This window comes from Trichosurus vulpecula, chromosome 6, assembly GCF_011100635.1.
Source record: "Trichosurus vulpecula isolate mTriVul1 chromosome 6, mTriVul1.pri, whole genome shotgun sequence".
Classification (NCBI taxonomy): Eukaryota; Metazoa; Chordata; class Mammalia; order Diprotodontia; family Phalangeridae; genus Trichosurus; species Trichosurus vulpecula.
Window position 1 is genome coordinate 163,157,539 of NC_050578.1, and position 17,062 is coordinate 163,174,600.

A 17,062-nucleotide genomic window follows, 5' to 3' on the forward strand; every position below is an offset into this window, starting at 1 on the left:
TCAGAGCAACAACAAAAATTAGGTGTCCTTTCTCCCTGACTTGTACTGTTTTGCTATGCTTGGTTCAAACTTCGAGACATAAAACTTCTGAATCTGAAACAGACAGTTCCATTAATGTAGAAAGAGAAACAAAGGGCATACAAACTGATAAAAGAAATTTAGAAACCAAGAAAAAATCCTCGTTGAAAATTAGCAAGCTTCTTCCCTTTCAAATAAAAACTGAAATCATAACTGAAAGATCTACTTTGCAAATGCTCATCTAACTAAACATATTTTAAAATGCTCATTTCATGAGATTAGTCAGTTTAGTGTTATGTATCCATTGCATAGTAATTTGTTTTAGTAAAAACCACATCATATCCATTTGAACTAATAGCATTTAGTGATACTATCTTATTTTTTCCTCTCTACAGAAGCAGATGTAAAGTCCCTGTAAATCAAACACCATATCAAGTAGAGTTTTAATTTAGCTGCTGACCTCCCTTCTTCTGTCTTTGTCACAGTAATTTGATAATCTTAGATTAAGCTGCTAAGGAAGGCTATGTCAATTAATCAAATAGTCAGAAACAATCAATTTAATATATTAACTAATCTTTTTTTCCCAAGTCATTTGTAACATTGCAATTGTTGGTTTTTCTGTTGAGAATATAATCTTCCTCTTTCAAGGGCAGAATTATTAAAAATATTTTGAATTTATAATGGTACTTTCTGATAGTCAAAAGTTCTTTGTTTTTAAATAAGGAGATAGAATGGTACAGTGGTGAAAATATAAGTAAATTAATTAATAAGAGTCAGGAGAATGGGATCTAACTCTGGATTTCAGTTTCACTATCTGCAAAATATTCCAGGTGTTCTAAAGTTTCTTTCAATTCAAATATTCTATGAAATATTGCTTGATCAGGTATATGTTTCTGAATCTTTTCATACTGAGTATTAAGTTTGATGATCTTAAATTTGATTCAGATTAATATTGGATTATTTCTATACGTTGACAGATCTACAGTCTCAAACCATTTTTGAGTGTTTTCTCAGTCTGTATGACTATTGTTCACGTTAGTCCATAAGCTGTCCTCAGAGTCTACCTAACATTCTATCCTCCCCTCTTAACATTGTATAGATACCAATGGAGAACACAGACTGTCCATCCCTCTAGCTACATAACTCTACCACTTTTTTTCTCTGATTATACATATCACTCTGCCTTTAAGTCATCCACTAAGCTAATTGTCTTGTACAATTCTTTACTGTTGAGTTACTGTAGGCTACTCATGTCTACCATGTACCTCTTTAGAGCACTTAATTTTAATTCTTTAGAGACTGTTGTATTCCAGCATTTGCAATCATTGAAGCTTCACCAGAAGAATATTGGTGTTGAAAAGATGTCCTTAAAACAATTATGAGGGCCATGAAGAATTTTACTGTGGATCATGAAAAGTGTACTTTGTTTGTGCCCCATAACACTAATGTATGTCCAAAGTGCAAAACTGAGAAAAAGTGAAAGGTCTGGAAGAATTTCTGCCATCCAAGTTATCAGGGAGAATGAAATACCCTTGTAAGAATGAAGGAGATGGGGGGGTGGAGCCAAGATAGTGGCTGGAAAGCAGGGACTTGCTTAAGCTCCCCCCCCCAGGTCCTTCCAAACACCTATAAAAATGGCTCTGAACAAATTCTAGAGCTGCAGAACCCATGAAATAGCAAAGGGAAGCAGAGCTCCAGGCCAGGACAGCCTGGGTGGTCACTGGGAAGGGTCTATCACATGGAGCTGGGAGCAGAGTGGAGCAGAGCCCAGCATGGGCCATGCCAGGACCAACCAGACTGGGAGCCAGGCAGAACAGGCTCTAGCACCTTGAATCAGTGAGCTGTGGCAGTTACCAGACTTCTCAACCCACAAACACCAAAGACATCAGAGAGAGTTAGTGGGAAAAGCTGCTGGGACAGAGTGAAAGGAGTTCGAGGTAGGCCATTGCCCCAGGGGCAGTGGAGGTGGTGCAACTCTGAGGCTGCTTCCACAGCTACAGCTGCAGTTGCTTTCGGCCTCAGGCCCACCTAGTGGGAGGAATGGGATTATATCTGGAGTGCACAGCCTGCTTTGCCCTGCCTGGATCTGGGTCGCAATCCTGGTTGGTGGTTCTTGGGGGAGAAGGAGCACTGGTGTGGCAGAGCTTGCTGTGTAGAAGTAGCTCTGAAAATAGCAGCACAGCCCCTCAAGCTTGAGACAAAGTACTCTCTACTCTACAAGCAATCATACCCCAACAAAGAATTCAAGGGTCAAATAGTTGGCTGGGAACATGGCCAGGCAGCAAAAACAGACTCAGATTCAGACTAAGACTTTGGAATCATTCTTTGATGACAAAGAGGACCAAAACATACAGTTGGAAGAAGCCAACAAAGTCAAAGAGCCTACATCAAAAACCTCCAAGAGAAATATGAATTGGTCTCAGGCCATGGAAGAGCTCAAATAGGATTTGTAAAAGCAAGTTAGAGAAGTAGAGGAAAAATTGGGAAGAGAAATGAGAGAGCTGCAAGAAAACCATGAAGAACAAGTTGATGACTGGCTAAATGAGACCCAAAAAATACTGAAGAAAATAACACTTTAAAAATACACTAACTCAAGTGGCAAAAGAGCTCCAAAAAGCCAATGAGGAGAAGAATGTCTTGAGAGGCAGAATTAGCCAATGGAAAAGGAGGTCCAAAAGACCACTGAAGAAAATACTACCTTAAAAATGAGATTGGAGCAAGTGGAAGCTAGTGACTTTATGAGAAATCAAGATATTATAAAACAGAACCAAAGGAATGAAAAAAATGGAAGACAATGTGAAATATCTCCTTGGAAAAACCACTGACCTGGAAAATAGATCCAGGAGAGATAATTTAAAAATTATTGGACTACCTGAAAGCCCTGATCAAAAAAAGAGCCTAGATATCATCTTTTAAGAAATTAGGAAGGAGAACTGCCCTGATATTCTAGAACTAGAGGGCAAAATAGAAATTGAAGGAATCCGCCGATCACCTCCTGAAAAAGATCCCAAAAAGAAAACTCCTAGGAACATTGTTGCCAAGTTCCAGAGCTCCCAGATGAAGGAGAAAATACTGCAAGCAGCCAGAAAGGAACAATTTGAGTATTGTGGAAACACAATGAGGATAAAACAAGATCTAGCAGCTTCTACATTAAGGGATCAAAGGGCTTGGAATATGATATTCCAGAGGTCAATGGAGCTAGGATTAAAACCAAGAATCACTGACCCAGCAAAACTGAGTATCATGCTCCAAGGCAAAATATGGATTTTCAATAAAATAGAGGACTTTCAAGCTTTCTCAGTGAAAAGACCAGAGCTGAAAAGAAAATTTGACTTTCAAATGCAAGAATCAAGAGAAACATGAAAAGGTAAACAAGAAAGAGAAATCATAAGGGACTTACTAAAGTTGAACTGTTTTGTTTACATTCCTACATGGAAAGATGATGTGTATAATTCATGAGACCTCGTTATTAGGGTAGCTGAAGGGAATATTTATATATAGACAGAAGGCACAGGGTGGAGTTGAATATGAAGGATGATATCTAAAAAAATAAAATTAAGGGATGAGAGAAGAATATATTGAGAGAAGGAGAAAGGGAGAGATAGAATGGGTTAAATTATCTCACATAAAAGTGGCAAGAAAAAGCAGTTCATTGGAAGGGAAGAGGGGGCAGGTGAGGGGGAATGAGTGAATCTTGGTCTCATTGGATTCTATTTGAGGAGGCAATACTATACACACTCAATTGGGTATCTTACCCCACAGGAAAGAAGGAGGAAGAAGATAAAAAAGGGGGGATGATAGAAGGGAGGGCAGATAGGGGGAGGAGGTAATCACAAATTAACACTTTTGAAAAGGAACAGGGTCAAGGGAGAAAATTGAATAAAGGGGGACTGGATAGGAGGGAGCAAAATATAATTAGTCTTCCACAACATGAGTATTGTGGAAGGATTTTACATAATGATACATGTGTGACCTATCTATGTTGAATTGCTTGCCTTCTTAGGGAGGGTGGGTGGGGAGGGAAGAGGGGAGAGAATTTGGAACTCAAAGTTTTAAAAGCAGATGTTCAGAAAAAGTCATTTTTGCATGTTACTGTGAAGTAAGTTATACAGGCAATGGGGCATAGAAATCTATCTTGCCCTACAAGAAAGTAAGGGAAAAGGGGATGGTGGGGGGAGTGGTGTGACAGAAGGGAGGGCTGACTGGGGAATGGGGCAATCAGAATATATGCCATCTCGGAGTGGGGGGGAGGGTAGAAATGGGTAGAAAATTTGTAATTCAAAATCTTATGGAAATCGATGCTGAGAACTAAAAATATTAAATAAAAAAAGAATGAAGGAGATGATTCATAAGGAAAAGAAAGAAGATTATATAAAAAGCTGAGGGAAATCTCACGTGTATTGGGCAGGCAGAGGGTCAAAGAATATGACACTGAATGGGAAGGGAAGAAGAAAAATCCATGACTATTTGGAGTTATATAATAGGAATGAAACCCTTCCTGAAAAAAGAAGAAGTTGGGCCATCCCTGGAGGAAGAATCTTTGATGCTTGAAGAAATAATAATGTGGATATCCAGACAGCATTAGTTAAGAGGTTAAGCAATAGTGTTCAGAGAAGGAAGAGTAGTGAGTTGATATTATGGTAGCTAGTTAATAACCTGGGATAGGCCACAGAGAAATCTTTTTTTATTCCTGTTATGTGTGTCTGGGATGGGATAGTTATGGTGCCTTCCAAGAATTGTTAAAACTTTTGTCAACTTTTCTTTCTAGTAATCTTTCTAGAAATTAATTGTGGGGATAAATGATCCTACAAGAAGGAAACTAACAAGGTTAGTTTATGAATTTCTGGGGAAAAAACACTAACAAAAAACCATGAAGGTGTCGGGGTATCAGAGATAGTGTTTTCATTGCTATCAGTTGTCGAAATTAAGGGGTTCTGAATAAAATGGAAGATTGGAAAGAAGATACCTCAGTGTGGGATTTGAATTTCTAGACAATAGCTCAAAATATAGAAATGGACATCTTGGTTTGCATCTAACAAGACCCAGAAAATATATTTGCCAGAATCTTATGAGTCAAATCAAGAGAACTTTAAATTAAAAAGGAAGGGGGATATGAGACTCTCCATATAGACTGGACAAACCTATACACATTTATATTGAACCTACCACTCTGTATAGATGTATATGTATATATACATATACATTTGTGTGTGTATATGTATACACACATACACACACACACACACACATTCTGTGAGAAACCTTGTAATTCTTAAAAGACAATATCCAAGAAAAGAGCCAACAGTAAAACTCTTGGTATCAGATGCCTATATGTGAATGAGTAATTCATTGATAATAAGCGGGAGCTAGAGATCCTAATGTAAAGAGGCAAATTTGACCTCATCGGTATTACAGAAAATGGTGGTATATAGTTCATGACTAGAATTTAGCTTATTCAAAAGGAAGAGATTAGATAAAATTCAAAAGGTTATAAGTTGGTATTAACGTAAATAACATGTAGCCATATGAGGAAATCCAGGAAAATATGGAGTAAAGCATAGTGGTGATCACTTCAGGGAGGATCCAGGGAAATAAAAAAAAGTGATGTTGTTGGAGGGCTATACTACAGACCACCTAGATAAGAAGAATTGGATGAGGAGTTTGGGAACATCACAAACTTAGAACAGTGGCATGGCATTATAGTGATAAGTACTTCAATAATCTGGATATCCTGCTGGTGCTCTTTCTCTACTGAAGGCAAAATAGCCAATAAATTTGTGAGTTGCATTTATGATTATCCCATATTTTAAAAGGTAGTAATAAAAAGGGGAACTGCCAGTTGGACTTAATTCTGATAGAAAAGGAACAACTCACTTCTGAATTATGAATGACAAAAACTGGTGGGGGAGTAACAATTCATTAAAGTTTGTGATAGAGAGGAAAGTCATAAGTTATCCAGAGTCATGTGTACCCTAGATTCTGGCAGAGCTGATTTTAGAGGATTCAGAAAATAAATAAATAGCATTTAATAGATTAATCTGTTAAAAAAGAAGTCTCTTCAATATATGTGGGAAGATAACAAGAATGAAATTCGGAAGACATAAGCAGATATGTTTCTGATGAAGAGAAAAAAATGAGAGTTGCTTAAAGATATGGATGTAGGTACACAAGGAATTCAATGGCAAACATATGTAAAACAGGCATACAGAATATGGGAGCATAGAATGAAAAAAGAAGTCTAACATAGCCCTGTAAAGGCTGGTATAAAGTGCTAGAGCCTAGAATGAGCTAAGGATATCAATGAATACAAATAATCAAAAAATTGTTTGAGGTTTGCTTGTTTCTCTTGCTATATAGGTGTCAAGTGGATTATCAAAGAAAGGTTTTGTTTATTGCTTGGGGTGGTTGGAGTATTGGTAATGGTAATATGGGTGGTAGGGAAGATGGGCTCCTTTTCCACAATGATTTCTTCTCTCAGTGATGGCTGTGGGTGCTGGGCTAGAAGAAGGTTTGTTTTTTTTTTGGGGGGAGGCACTACTATTCACAAAATTCTTTGGTTCAAGGTGCTAGACTGTCCCCATCAGGATCTGAAGGGAGATGCTGATCAAGATGGTGGTGGTGTGGTGATTTGACTTGCCTCAAACTTGCCCCCTTTCCTTACCTCAAGGTGTCTTGCTACTTCAGCTAGACTGGCTTGCCTGCTCTGTGTGTGACAGTTGTTTGGCAAATGTAAAGGATGGCTGGCCCCTTCTCTACAGGAGTTGTTTCTCCAGATGCCTGCTGTAGGGGCAGGACTGGAATTGGGAGTGTTGTCACTCCCAGGGTTTTGTAACGGGTGAACAGTCATAAGTGAAATGAAAATTACGCAGCATCTAGCTACCTACCCTCAATAAATTCACACCAGCAGGCTTAGATTAATTATATCCTAGAGAGCTGAATGAACCACCAAAAATGATGGCTGAGCTGCTTTAGTGCTTTCTGAAAGATCTTAGAGAATGGAAAGGATGTTGCCAGATTAGAAAAGTACACTTTTTCCCTATTTTATTTAAAGGGAAGAGGATGGAGATTGTTAAAGTATCGTCCAGCGAGCTTGACTTTTATTTATGGAAATATTCCATAACATATTATTAAGAGGGTAGTAGGTGAATGCTTAAAAAAGGGAAGCAGTGGTCACTGAAAGCTTGCATGGCTTCATCAAGAATAGGTCATGACAGACTAACCTCATTTATTTTATAACAGGGTTAATAGACTTTTATATCAAAGGAATTCTATACACATAATACACTTAAATTTCAGCAAAGCATTCGATAAAGCTTCCCATGGTGATAAAAATGGGTAGATATGAGCTAGATGATTTGGCACCAATTCAGTTACTTTCTCTGGTGGGCCCCAGAGAGCATAACTAGATCTATGTCAAGTTGGTAGGAGGTTTCTAGTATTGCTTTAGGAATATATCCTTGGAGCTCTCCTGTTTAACCTTTTAAACCAGGGCCATCCAACCTTAGGTTTTTATTGAAACAATAGACAATATATTTTGATTTGCCATTTTAGTGAGAGCTCTGAGGTAGCTTGGCTTCGTTTACTAAAGCATTTATGTAAATTTCTATACTTGTAGGCAGGCCACATAAATCACACTGTGGGCTGCATGCAGCCTGTGGACCTCATCGTGGACAGCTCCGTTTTAAACAATGACTTGGATGAAAACACAAGTGGTATAATTTTTAGATGGCAGAAGACAAAACTTGGAAGAATAACTAATACATTGACTGACAGAAGCTGGATCTAAAAATATCTTGACAGGAAAGAACAAAGAGATGAAGGGAGTAAGACAAAATTTAAAGGGGATAAATCTAAGTTTCTATTCTTGGGGTAATGCTATATGGGGCTATGTTAAGAGAATCATAATGTCCAGGATGATGGTGTTAAGAGTTTTGCTATATTCTGTACTTCCTGTACCATATTTTAGCAAAGGCACAGATTAGTTGGTACATGTCCCAAAGAGGGTAACCAGGATGGTTAAGGGACTAGAGAGCAGGTGATACAAGGATTAGCGGAAAAAGACTCATGAGGGAGATGACTGTTGTCCTCAAGTATTGAAAAACTGTCATGTGAAAGAGGGATTAAGACTCCGCTTGGCCCAGGGAACAGACCTAGGAGCATTGATTCAAAATTGCAATGAGATATATGTAGGCTTGATTTAAAGAAAAATATCATAACAAGAGCTGGCCAGAAATGGAATAGGTCGTTGCAGGAAGTATAGTGTATTCCACTCCTCTAGAGGCCTTCAAGCAAAGACTAGATGACCACTGGTTGGCCATACTGTAGGAAGTTAGCCGCAGGTTGAACTGCATGGTTTCTGAGGTCCTTCCCAGCTCTTAGGCTCTATACAAACAGAAACAAATTAATCTGATCACGTTTGTATTATAATCACTAGCAGATGATTCCTGATCACACATGAAGAAAGAAAGCCCTCACAAAACCTCTACTTCATTGAAGTATTCTGCAGTGTTTCAGTAACTCCACAATGTTTTATGCTTCTGCAAACCTCTCCCAACTACAATCCCACAAGGATAAGTAGAGAAATGGGCAATATTTTGTAAATAAAGCTTTTTCCAGTAGCTGAATTCCCTAGATTCCCCAAGGACAGTCCTGTAGGAATGAGAGCCAGCAGCAAGCTGGCTTTAAAATATTCTTCCCTTTCATTGCCATCTGAATTTCCTCTTGGTGGATTGTGTTTGCTTATGTGATTAGGTTGTGATATTTCCATTTCTTTCAGGCGGGAAAAGTTCAGTTTGGCTACGTGTATGGCATGAGTGCAATTGGGTGCCTTGGGATTCATGCTTTGCTGAACTTGATGAGCATTTCAGGAGTGTCATATGGATGTGTGGCAAGCGTGCTGGGTTACTGTCTGCTCCCTATGGTCATCCTGTCCAGCTGTGCCATATTCTTCTCACTGCAGTAAGTACCTGTGTGTGCTAATTGACCCCACAAGCACAATCTCAGCTAAGACAGTGGCATACCAGAGCAGCTGTTTCCTGCTTCTGAACATTTTAGTTGTGGGATTGGTAGGACTATGGTTATTAAAAAGGTGCAAAAAGAGGGAAAAGTAGGTCAGTGTTGGTCTCAGGTGCATTATCCAGCTCTGTAACTTTTTTTTTAAAAATCCGAGGTTTTCTTTAAACCTGGCACCTTTTAAGCTGTCGTCCTGTAAGCTACTGTCTCTTAATGTGAACTGGTGCCTTGGGTAGTATGATGACTACAAACAAAACATTCACTTGTTTGATTTTTTAAAAATAAGAGCTCTATGAACATTGACAAATTGTCTGGGCTCCCAGGCACTTTTACTACCCAAGAGAAGAGGAACTCTGATCTATCTCAGCATGACTTCTTGCAGTAAAGACTTCCCAGTAACACTGAAGGGGACATTGTGACTTTGTGATAAATACACTGTGGGATATATATATGCTTTGTCAACTATAAAGAACGATATAAGTAGAAGGTGTTATTATTAGTACAGAAGCAGATTTTGTCTCAATATAAGGAGAAAGCCTTACTCCAATGTGTCATTATGAGTAGAGATGACCATAGGTTGTGAAAAATAGTGAGGCATGGTGTGTCATGTATTGTATTAGAGTCAGGAAAATTCAGTTCCAATTCAGCATCAGGTGTTTACTACAATGATCCTTGGCAAGACACTTAAACTCTGAGCCTCCATTTCTAAATCTGTAAAAAAAATGGGGTCATCCATAACTCATACAATATCAGGGTCCTCATAAGGCTCTAATGATGAATTTTTCAGTCACAGCAACACTCGAAGACTGTCATAGAGAGCTTGTAAGCTTTGTTGGTTGAGGCAGTGGCCACACTAGCAAAAAGCATAGATCCTTGAAGTTTTGAAACTAAAAGCTATATTTTTAAAAATAATGAAATTCATTTTATCTTTGTCACCAAGGCCTTCATATTTGTGATTCTGAAGCACTTAACAATGGTATGGGTATTATATCAAGCCACTTCAACATTGTCTCAGCCTATGAATATGCTAGTTCCACTTTGTGTTCTTCCACCTGCTAAAATCCAAAGCCATGAAGCAACAAAGTCATCCTAGGAGCAGGTTTTTTGCCTATGTGAGTGGGCAGAGCTTCTGTTGGCATTTCTTTCCATTGATCATCAGATGGGTAGGAGAATCTCTGAGTAACTGGGAAAAGGGCAAAATAAAGAACAAAAGTCTGGGAAAAATCATTTACTTTTGCCTTTAAAAGCCCTCTCACATATCATGGATGACATTGTTTTAAGTAAGATTGGGTTAGTTGGAAACAGTCCTCGTTAATCTATTGTGGAATAAACATTCAAGAATTAGAACCCATGGTCAGTCACTTTGTCACTTTTTTTTAATGCAACTTAAAGAACTAGTAAGTGTGTGTGTGTGTGTGTGTGTGTGTGTGTGTGTGTGTGGAGGGTTCCTCAAGTATCAGCATCAAGGGCTTTATTCCTGCCTGAACCCACTGCAGTGAAACAACAGATGGTTGGATGGTTGGATGCCCTAAAAGCCAACCTGATATGGAATGCATTTACCTGAACATGCTAATGAAAGGAGGTTATACTATGGTATATTATGCCCTTTAAAAAGTTGGTCCAATTTTTTTCTTGTTTAGAAAAGACTTTAATAGTCATAGAATGTTAGAGTGAGAAGAAACTTTAAAAATCTAGTCTAGGAGTTCTTAACCTTTTTGTGTCATGGACTCCTTTGGCAGACTAGTGATTCCCAATACTACTGTAGTTTGTTGTCTACATTCATAATTGAATAAAATGCTAAATTTCAGCTAGAGGTTAGTAAGAAGAAAGATGTATTTTTTTCATCTCAGTGCATGAACTCTCTGAAATCTATTGATAGACCGCAAGCTAAGACCTTTGCTTGGAACCCTGACATAGTACAAACCACTCATTTTTCAGATGAAGAAACTAAGAACCAGAGAGGTGAAGTAATAGACCAAAATTTCTTAATGGGTAGACCTTAGGGACATCTTAGCAAAACTGCCATTTGTTTATTTTTATTTTTAAAAGTTTTATTTGATGAGTTTTTTGATTGTTGTAGAGCCAAAGACATTTCTCCTCAACTTCCACCTCAACACCCAAATCTCAACTGAATCCTCTCTTGTAACAAGGAAAAACATTTAAGCAAAACGTGACACAGAGACCAAGGCTGTTAGATAAGTTATACCAAATTTCTTTCTCTGTAGTCTCCCTTCTTTCTACTGAGAAGAGGGAGTAATATTTCAGGATCAGTTCTCAGGGTCTAAGAGCAGGCATTATAATTAAACAACATTCAACTTCTTTTTTAGTGTTCTCATTTGCATTATTGCTGTCATTGTGTATATCAACAAAACTTTTTTAAAGGGGATTTGTTCCTATATTTGATTAGCATTTTAAGCGAAGTTGAAATTTAAGCCAATAATATCAAATGGCATAAATAGTTGTAAAATGTCAGTAGTAGATTTTCAAAGTATTTGAGTTTAGGATAACCATCTTGCCTTTTGTAAGTTATTGTAATTTAGTGTTTTGGTCATTAGGTTTAAGTGGTTAAATCGTGAATGACTATAATGAAACAACAAACAAATCTAGTCCCTAAAACCATTAAACTAGAAATACTTTCAAGTGCCCTGATTGTATTAACTGCACTAAATAATCAGGTATCATTTTATAATTTCATTTAGAAAATCAGTAAAATAAATTACTATAGAAATTATTCCTAATTGATGTTGATTGAACCAACATGTAATATTTATTGCATTACTTTAAAATGTTCTTGATGGGCAGAGGGTCTAAGAACATATTTATCTGAGCAGTGTTTCACAATAGATTTCTCAGAATGCTTTTGCTGGCACAGAAATAGAGGGCAACTCTGCTGCTCCCACATACTAAATAAAATTCCAAGCCATCTCTCCCTATCCTCAGAAAACCAAGAGAGACAGAAGGGGATAGTGAATGAATGACAGAGTCAGTGATTCAATCATCATGCATTTATTAATTGCTGAGCTCCATGCTAGACACTGGGGACACATCCTGCACTCAAGGAGCTTGTGTTCTACCAGAAAGGCAAGACATTTGAGCCTACTCCTTCCCCTACCTCTCAACACCACACTGCTTATTGATTGTGTGACCTTGGGGCAAGTCACCTTATCATTTTGGGGCTTCAAATTGTCTCATCTGTAAAATACTTCCTTAAAGGCCCATGTTTTTATTGGTGTGGATACTCCTTGCCCTCAGGCAGATCAAAACCACTTCATCACTTAGTACGTGCCTTTGAAGAGTTACCATGGCTGAAAAATTAATCACCCTGTACCCAGCCTAACCTTTTAACCTTTTTTTTTCAAACATAGTTAGGCTGGTCCTTGGATAAGAGGCAGACAGTCCTTATCATCAGGTTGATACTTAAAGCCTTTCTACCTTGGTCAAACCTGCAAGAGTTGCTAACTTGATGGCCTACCCTTTCAGAACCCGGGGTCACTTTTACCCTATAATGGAATAGGATTATAGCAGGAGATCTATGAAGTAACAATAATAAGCCAATAAAATGCAACTTGGCAAGCTTGTGTTGAATGTTTTCTATGGGAAAGAGACATAATATAGAGGAGTGCAAAGAGAGCTGGTCCCAGAGTCAGGTAGACTTGGATACAAACTCAACCTCTGTCATATACTGATTGTTACATGGGCAAGTCATTTCAGCTCTCAGTGACTCAGGCAACTTTCTAAAGCTATAAAGTTTCAGGACACAGTCTTGTATGAATTGCCAAAGGAATTTTCTTCAGTAGGAATTCTCTACTCACCAGTGAAATCAAAGGTCTGAAACCCTCCTTCCCCCAAATGTACAAGGCACTGTATTAAGCCATAGGCATATGAGACAAAACAAAAACAATCACCATCCTCAAGCAGCTAACAATCTACTATGATAACAGTCTGAATCCTGGACCACCTGACATCTTGAAGGCCCTTGCAATGATAAAGATTTATGATTCTGAACAATATACTTTTTCTGTCTAAAAAGGAAATTCTTCCTCCACCTCATTCCTAAATTCTTTAGTGACCAACATTCAGGGCCTTGTTGCTACTAGAATACTGCCATGCTGCCACCACATATGGTCTCCTCCCTATACAATATTTGACCAAGCCTTTCATGGAATCCTAGAGTGTTGGAGCTACCAGGGTACTTGGATATCATATGGTTTCTCCCCCTCCTTTTACAGATGAGGAAATTGATGCTCGAAGAGGTAAAATTACCCGTTTAAGGTCATTAATGGTAGAACTGCTCTGGTAATTGGTGAATGCAAAATTAGGCTTGGAGTAGGTAACTATAATGACAGAGCTGGGGCACAATTCAGCAGAATCCTTGGACCTGGTTTTCCTTATTGTGGCCATCTCCCCTCCCCCAAACTTTATACTTACATTTGCATATGCCAGCAATACACCAAGAAAAGTTAAAAGTTGAGCCATTCTCTCCATTTTCAAGGTAGGGAAACATTCAGCCCCAACATTAGAGGGAGGGCATTGGGATGGTAAAGAGAGAATTAGAGCCAATATCTGAACTGTATCTGATTACACAGCTGCTTTGATAGATGTTATAATAAGGTACTTCAAGAGATGAGATATGGGGACTTGAAAGCAGCAGGATGAGAGTGGCTTCTGGAGGATTCTCCTATTTCCAGGGGATTTTTTTATTTTTTACCAAAGTCTAAAGCTTATAGCTGGATTTAGTAAGATTCTTGGCTCTGAATTTTTGACTTCCTTTCATCTTAATGCGTATTAATCATACAGTTTTCTTACTTCTAGGGGGACCACTGGGACCATAGCAGCACTAATCATCATTGGATGGTGTAGTCTATCTGCATCCAAAATCTTCAGTTCAGCACTGGCAATGGAAGGACAGCAACTTCTAGTTGCCTACCCTTGTGCCTTACTTTATGGACTTTTTGCCCTCTTGACTGTTTTCTAACATATTTGGAATAGTTTTATTGTATGTTCTTTGTTTGCGTGCCTAGTTATTTTAGAAAGGGATTAACCTACTCTAATGGTATGAATTTTCTTACCTCTTAATAGATAATAGTAAATTGAGAAACAGAACAACATTTAAAGATGATAAAGAAGCTTCTCTGGCTTGAAAGATATTTTTACTTCTCTGTTTGTAAAATGAGATCTAAAAATAAAATGACTGTAAAATAAAATAATTCTTTTAAAGAATTTTTTCCCATAACTCTTCTTAAGTAGAGAATATAATTGGGATATAGTTATACCTCTCCTGACTCACTAGAAATACTCATGAAGAATTGTGTATCAAGTAAAATCGCATGTACTAAGGGTATTTGCTTCTTAAAAGTGTCCTGTGGAAAGTTAATTGAGAAATTAAAGAAGTTCTCAGTAGTATATGGTCAGTCCTTAATTCAATGTGATTTTTTACTTTATAGTTTTCTTTATACTGGTAGGTGTAAAGTACAGGTATTATAGATGGTTATAAAAATAGGATAGAAAACTATCCTGGGCTTTCCTTTGTGCATATTAAGGGAACTCCTTAACCTGAAGGGAAGATGAGTTTCTGAGTCTTCTTATTGATGACCAGTATTGTCCATTTCATTAGGCTCATGTTAGAACCCAGACTATGCACAGCAATATGCTGCCAGGATAAGAGGATGGCTATTGATAGACTTATCAATAAATCTATTATCAATAAATCTATATATTATCAATAAATCAATAAGGATTTGTTAAACATCTATTATATGCCAGGCTGACTAGGAACTTGAGACAAAAATGAAACAGTTCCTTTCCTCATGGAGTTTATATTCTAGATGGGGAGGCAACATATAAGTCCATAGAAAATAAGTGCATAGAAAATAAACTCAAGGCAATTTTTGGGGGAAGGCATTGATAGCTAGAGGGGTGGGAGAATCAGAAAAGGACTCATATAGAAGGTAGCATTTGATCTGAGTTTGGAAAAAATGAAGGATTCTAAGAGGCAGAGACAAGCAGACACATTCATTCCTATCCAAAGCATTTTAACATTTCTGCTGAATGTGTTCTTGCGGGGGGTGGGGGGGGGTTCCTCACATTTCCATAATTCCTTTCCAGTATTGTATAAGGAGAAATCAAAGAAAGCACTTTATTTTTTTTTTAATGCAATTTATTTATTTAACATATTTGGTTTTCAGCATTGATTTTCACAACAGTTTGGATTACAAATTTTCTCCCCATTTCTGCCCTCCCCCCCCACTCCAAGATGGCGTATATTCTGGTTGCCCTGTTCCCCAGTCAGCCCTCTCCTCTATCACCCCCCTCCCCTCTCATCCCCTTTTCCCTTCCTTTCTTGTAGGGCAAGATAAATTTCTACGCCCCATTGCCTGTGTATCTTATTTTTTAGTTGCATACAAAAAGTTTTTTTGTTTTTGAACATCTGATTTTAAAACTTTGAGTTCCAAATTCCCTTCCCTCTTCCCTTCCCACCCACCCTCCCTAAGAAGTTGAGCAATTCAACCTAGGCCACACATGTATTATTATGTATAACCCTTCCACAATATTCATGTTGTGAAAGACTAACTGCATTTTGCTCCTTCCCAACCCATCCCGCTTTATTGAATTTTCTTCCTTGACCCTGTCCCCTTTCCAAAGTGTTTGTTTTGATTACCTCCACCCCCATCTGCCCTCCACTCCATCATCCCCCTGCCTTTTATTTTTTTTTTTATCTTCCTCCCTCTTCTTTCCTGTGGGGTAAGATACCCAACTGAGTATGTATGGTATTCCCCCTCAGGCCAAATCTGATGAGAGCGAGGTTCACTCATTCCCCCCTCACCTGCCCACTCCCCTCCTCTCCTAGAACTGCTTCCTCTTGCCACCTTTATGGGAGATAATCCACCCCATTCTATCTCTCCCTATCTCCCTCTCTCAGTAAGTTACTCTCTCATCCCTTAATTTCATTTTATTTCTTTTAGCTATCTTCCCTTCATCCTCAACTCACCCTGTGTCTGCTCTCTCTCTTTTACATATATATATATATACACATACATACACATACATACATATACACATAGATACATGCATACATACACATTCACTTATATATATATACATAAACATATATATATGCATATATATATATATGCATATTCCCTTCAACTACCCTAATACTGAGGTCTCATGAATCATACTCATCATCTTTCCATGTAGGAATGTAAACAAAACAGTTCAACTTTAGTAAGTCCCTTGCAATTTCCGTTTCTTGATTACCTTTTCATGCTTCTCTTGATTCTTGTGTTTGAAAGTCAAATTTTCTATTCAGTTCTGGTCTTTTCACTGAGAAAGCTTGAAAGTCCTCCATTTTATTGAAAGTCCATATTTTGCCTTGGAACATGATACTTAGTTTTGCTGGGTAGGTGATTCTAGGTTTTAATCCTAGCTCCGTTGACCTCCGGAATATCGCATTCCAAGCCCTTCGATCTCTTAATGTAGAAGCTGCCAGATCTTGGGTTATTCTGATTGGGTTTCCACAATATTCAAATTGTTTCTTTCTGGCTGCTTGCAGTATTTTCTCCTTGATCTGGGAGCTCTGGAATTTGGCAACAATATTCCTAGGAGATTTCTTTTTGGGATCTATTTGCGGAGGCGATCGATGGATTCTTTCAATTTCTATTTTGCCCTGTGGCTCTAGAATATCAGGGCAGTTCTCCTTGATAATTTCCTGAAAGATGGTATCTAGGCTCTTTTTTTGATCATGGCTTTCAGGTAGTCCAATAATTTTTAAATTATCTCTCCTGGATCTATTTTCCAGGTCAGTGGTTTTTCCAAGGAGATATTTCACATTATCTTCCATTTTTTCATTCCTCTGGTTCTGTTTTATAATATCCTGATTTCTCATAAAGTCACTAGCTTCCACTTGCTCCAATCTAATTTTTAAAGTAGTATTTTCTTCAGTGGTCTTTTGGACCTCGTTTTCCATTTGGCTAATTCTGCCTTTCAAGGAATTCTTCTCCTCATTGGCTTTTTGGAGCTCTTTTGCCATTTG

The 17,062-nt window shown here is 38.1% G+C and overlaps 1 protein-coding gene across 1 annotated transcript in view; it reads left to right on the forward strand.

Moving 5' to 3' along the window:
• Window positions 1–14,234, forward strand: part of YIPF7 (Yip1 domain family member 7) — a 32,046-nt gene extending 17,812 nt beyond the window's left edge. The window contains exons 5-6 of the mRNA XM_036762510.1: window positions 8,795–8,976; window positions 13,843–14,234. Of these exons, the coding sequence (XP_036618405.1) occupies window positions 8,795–8,976; window positions 13,843–14,005 (345 nt within the window). The 3' untranslated portion in view covers window positions 14,006–14,234. The remainder of the gene's footprint in view (window positions 1–8,794; window positions 8,977–13,842) is intronic.
• Window positions 14,235–17,062: the final 2,828 nt, after the last annotated feature.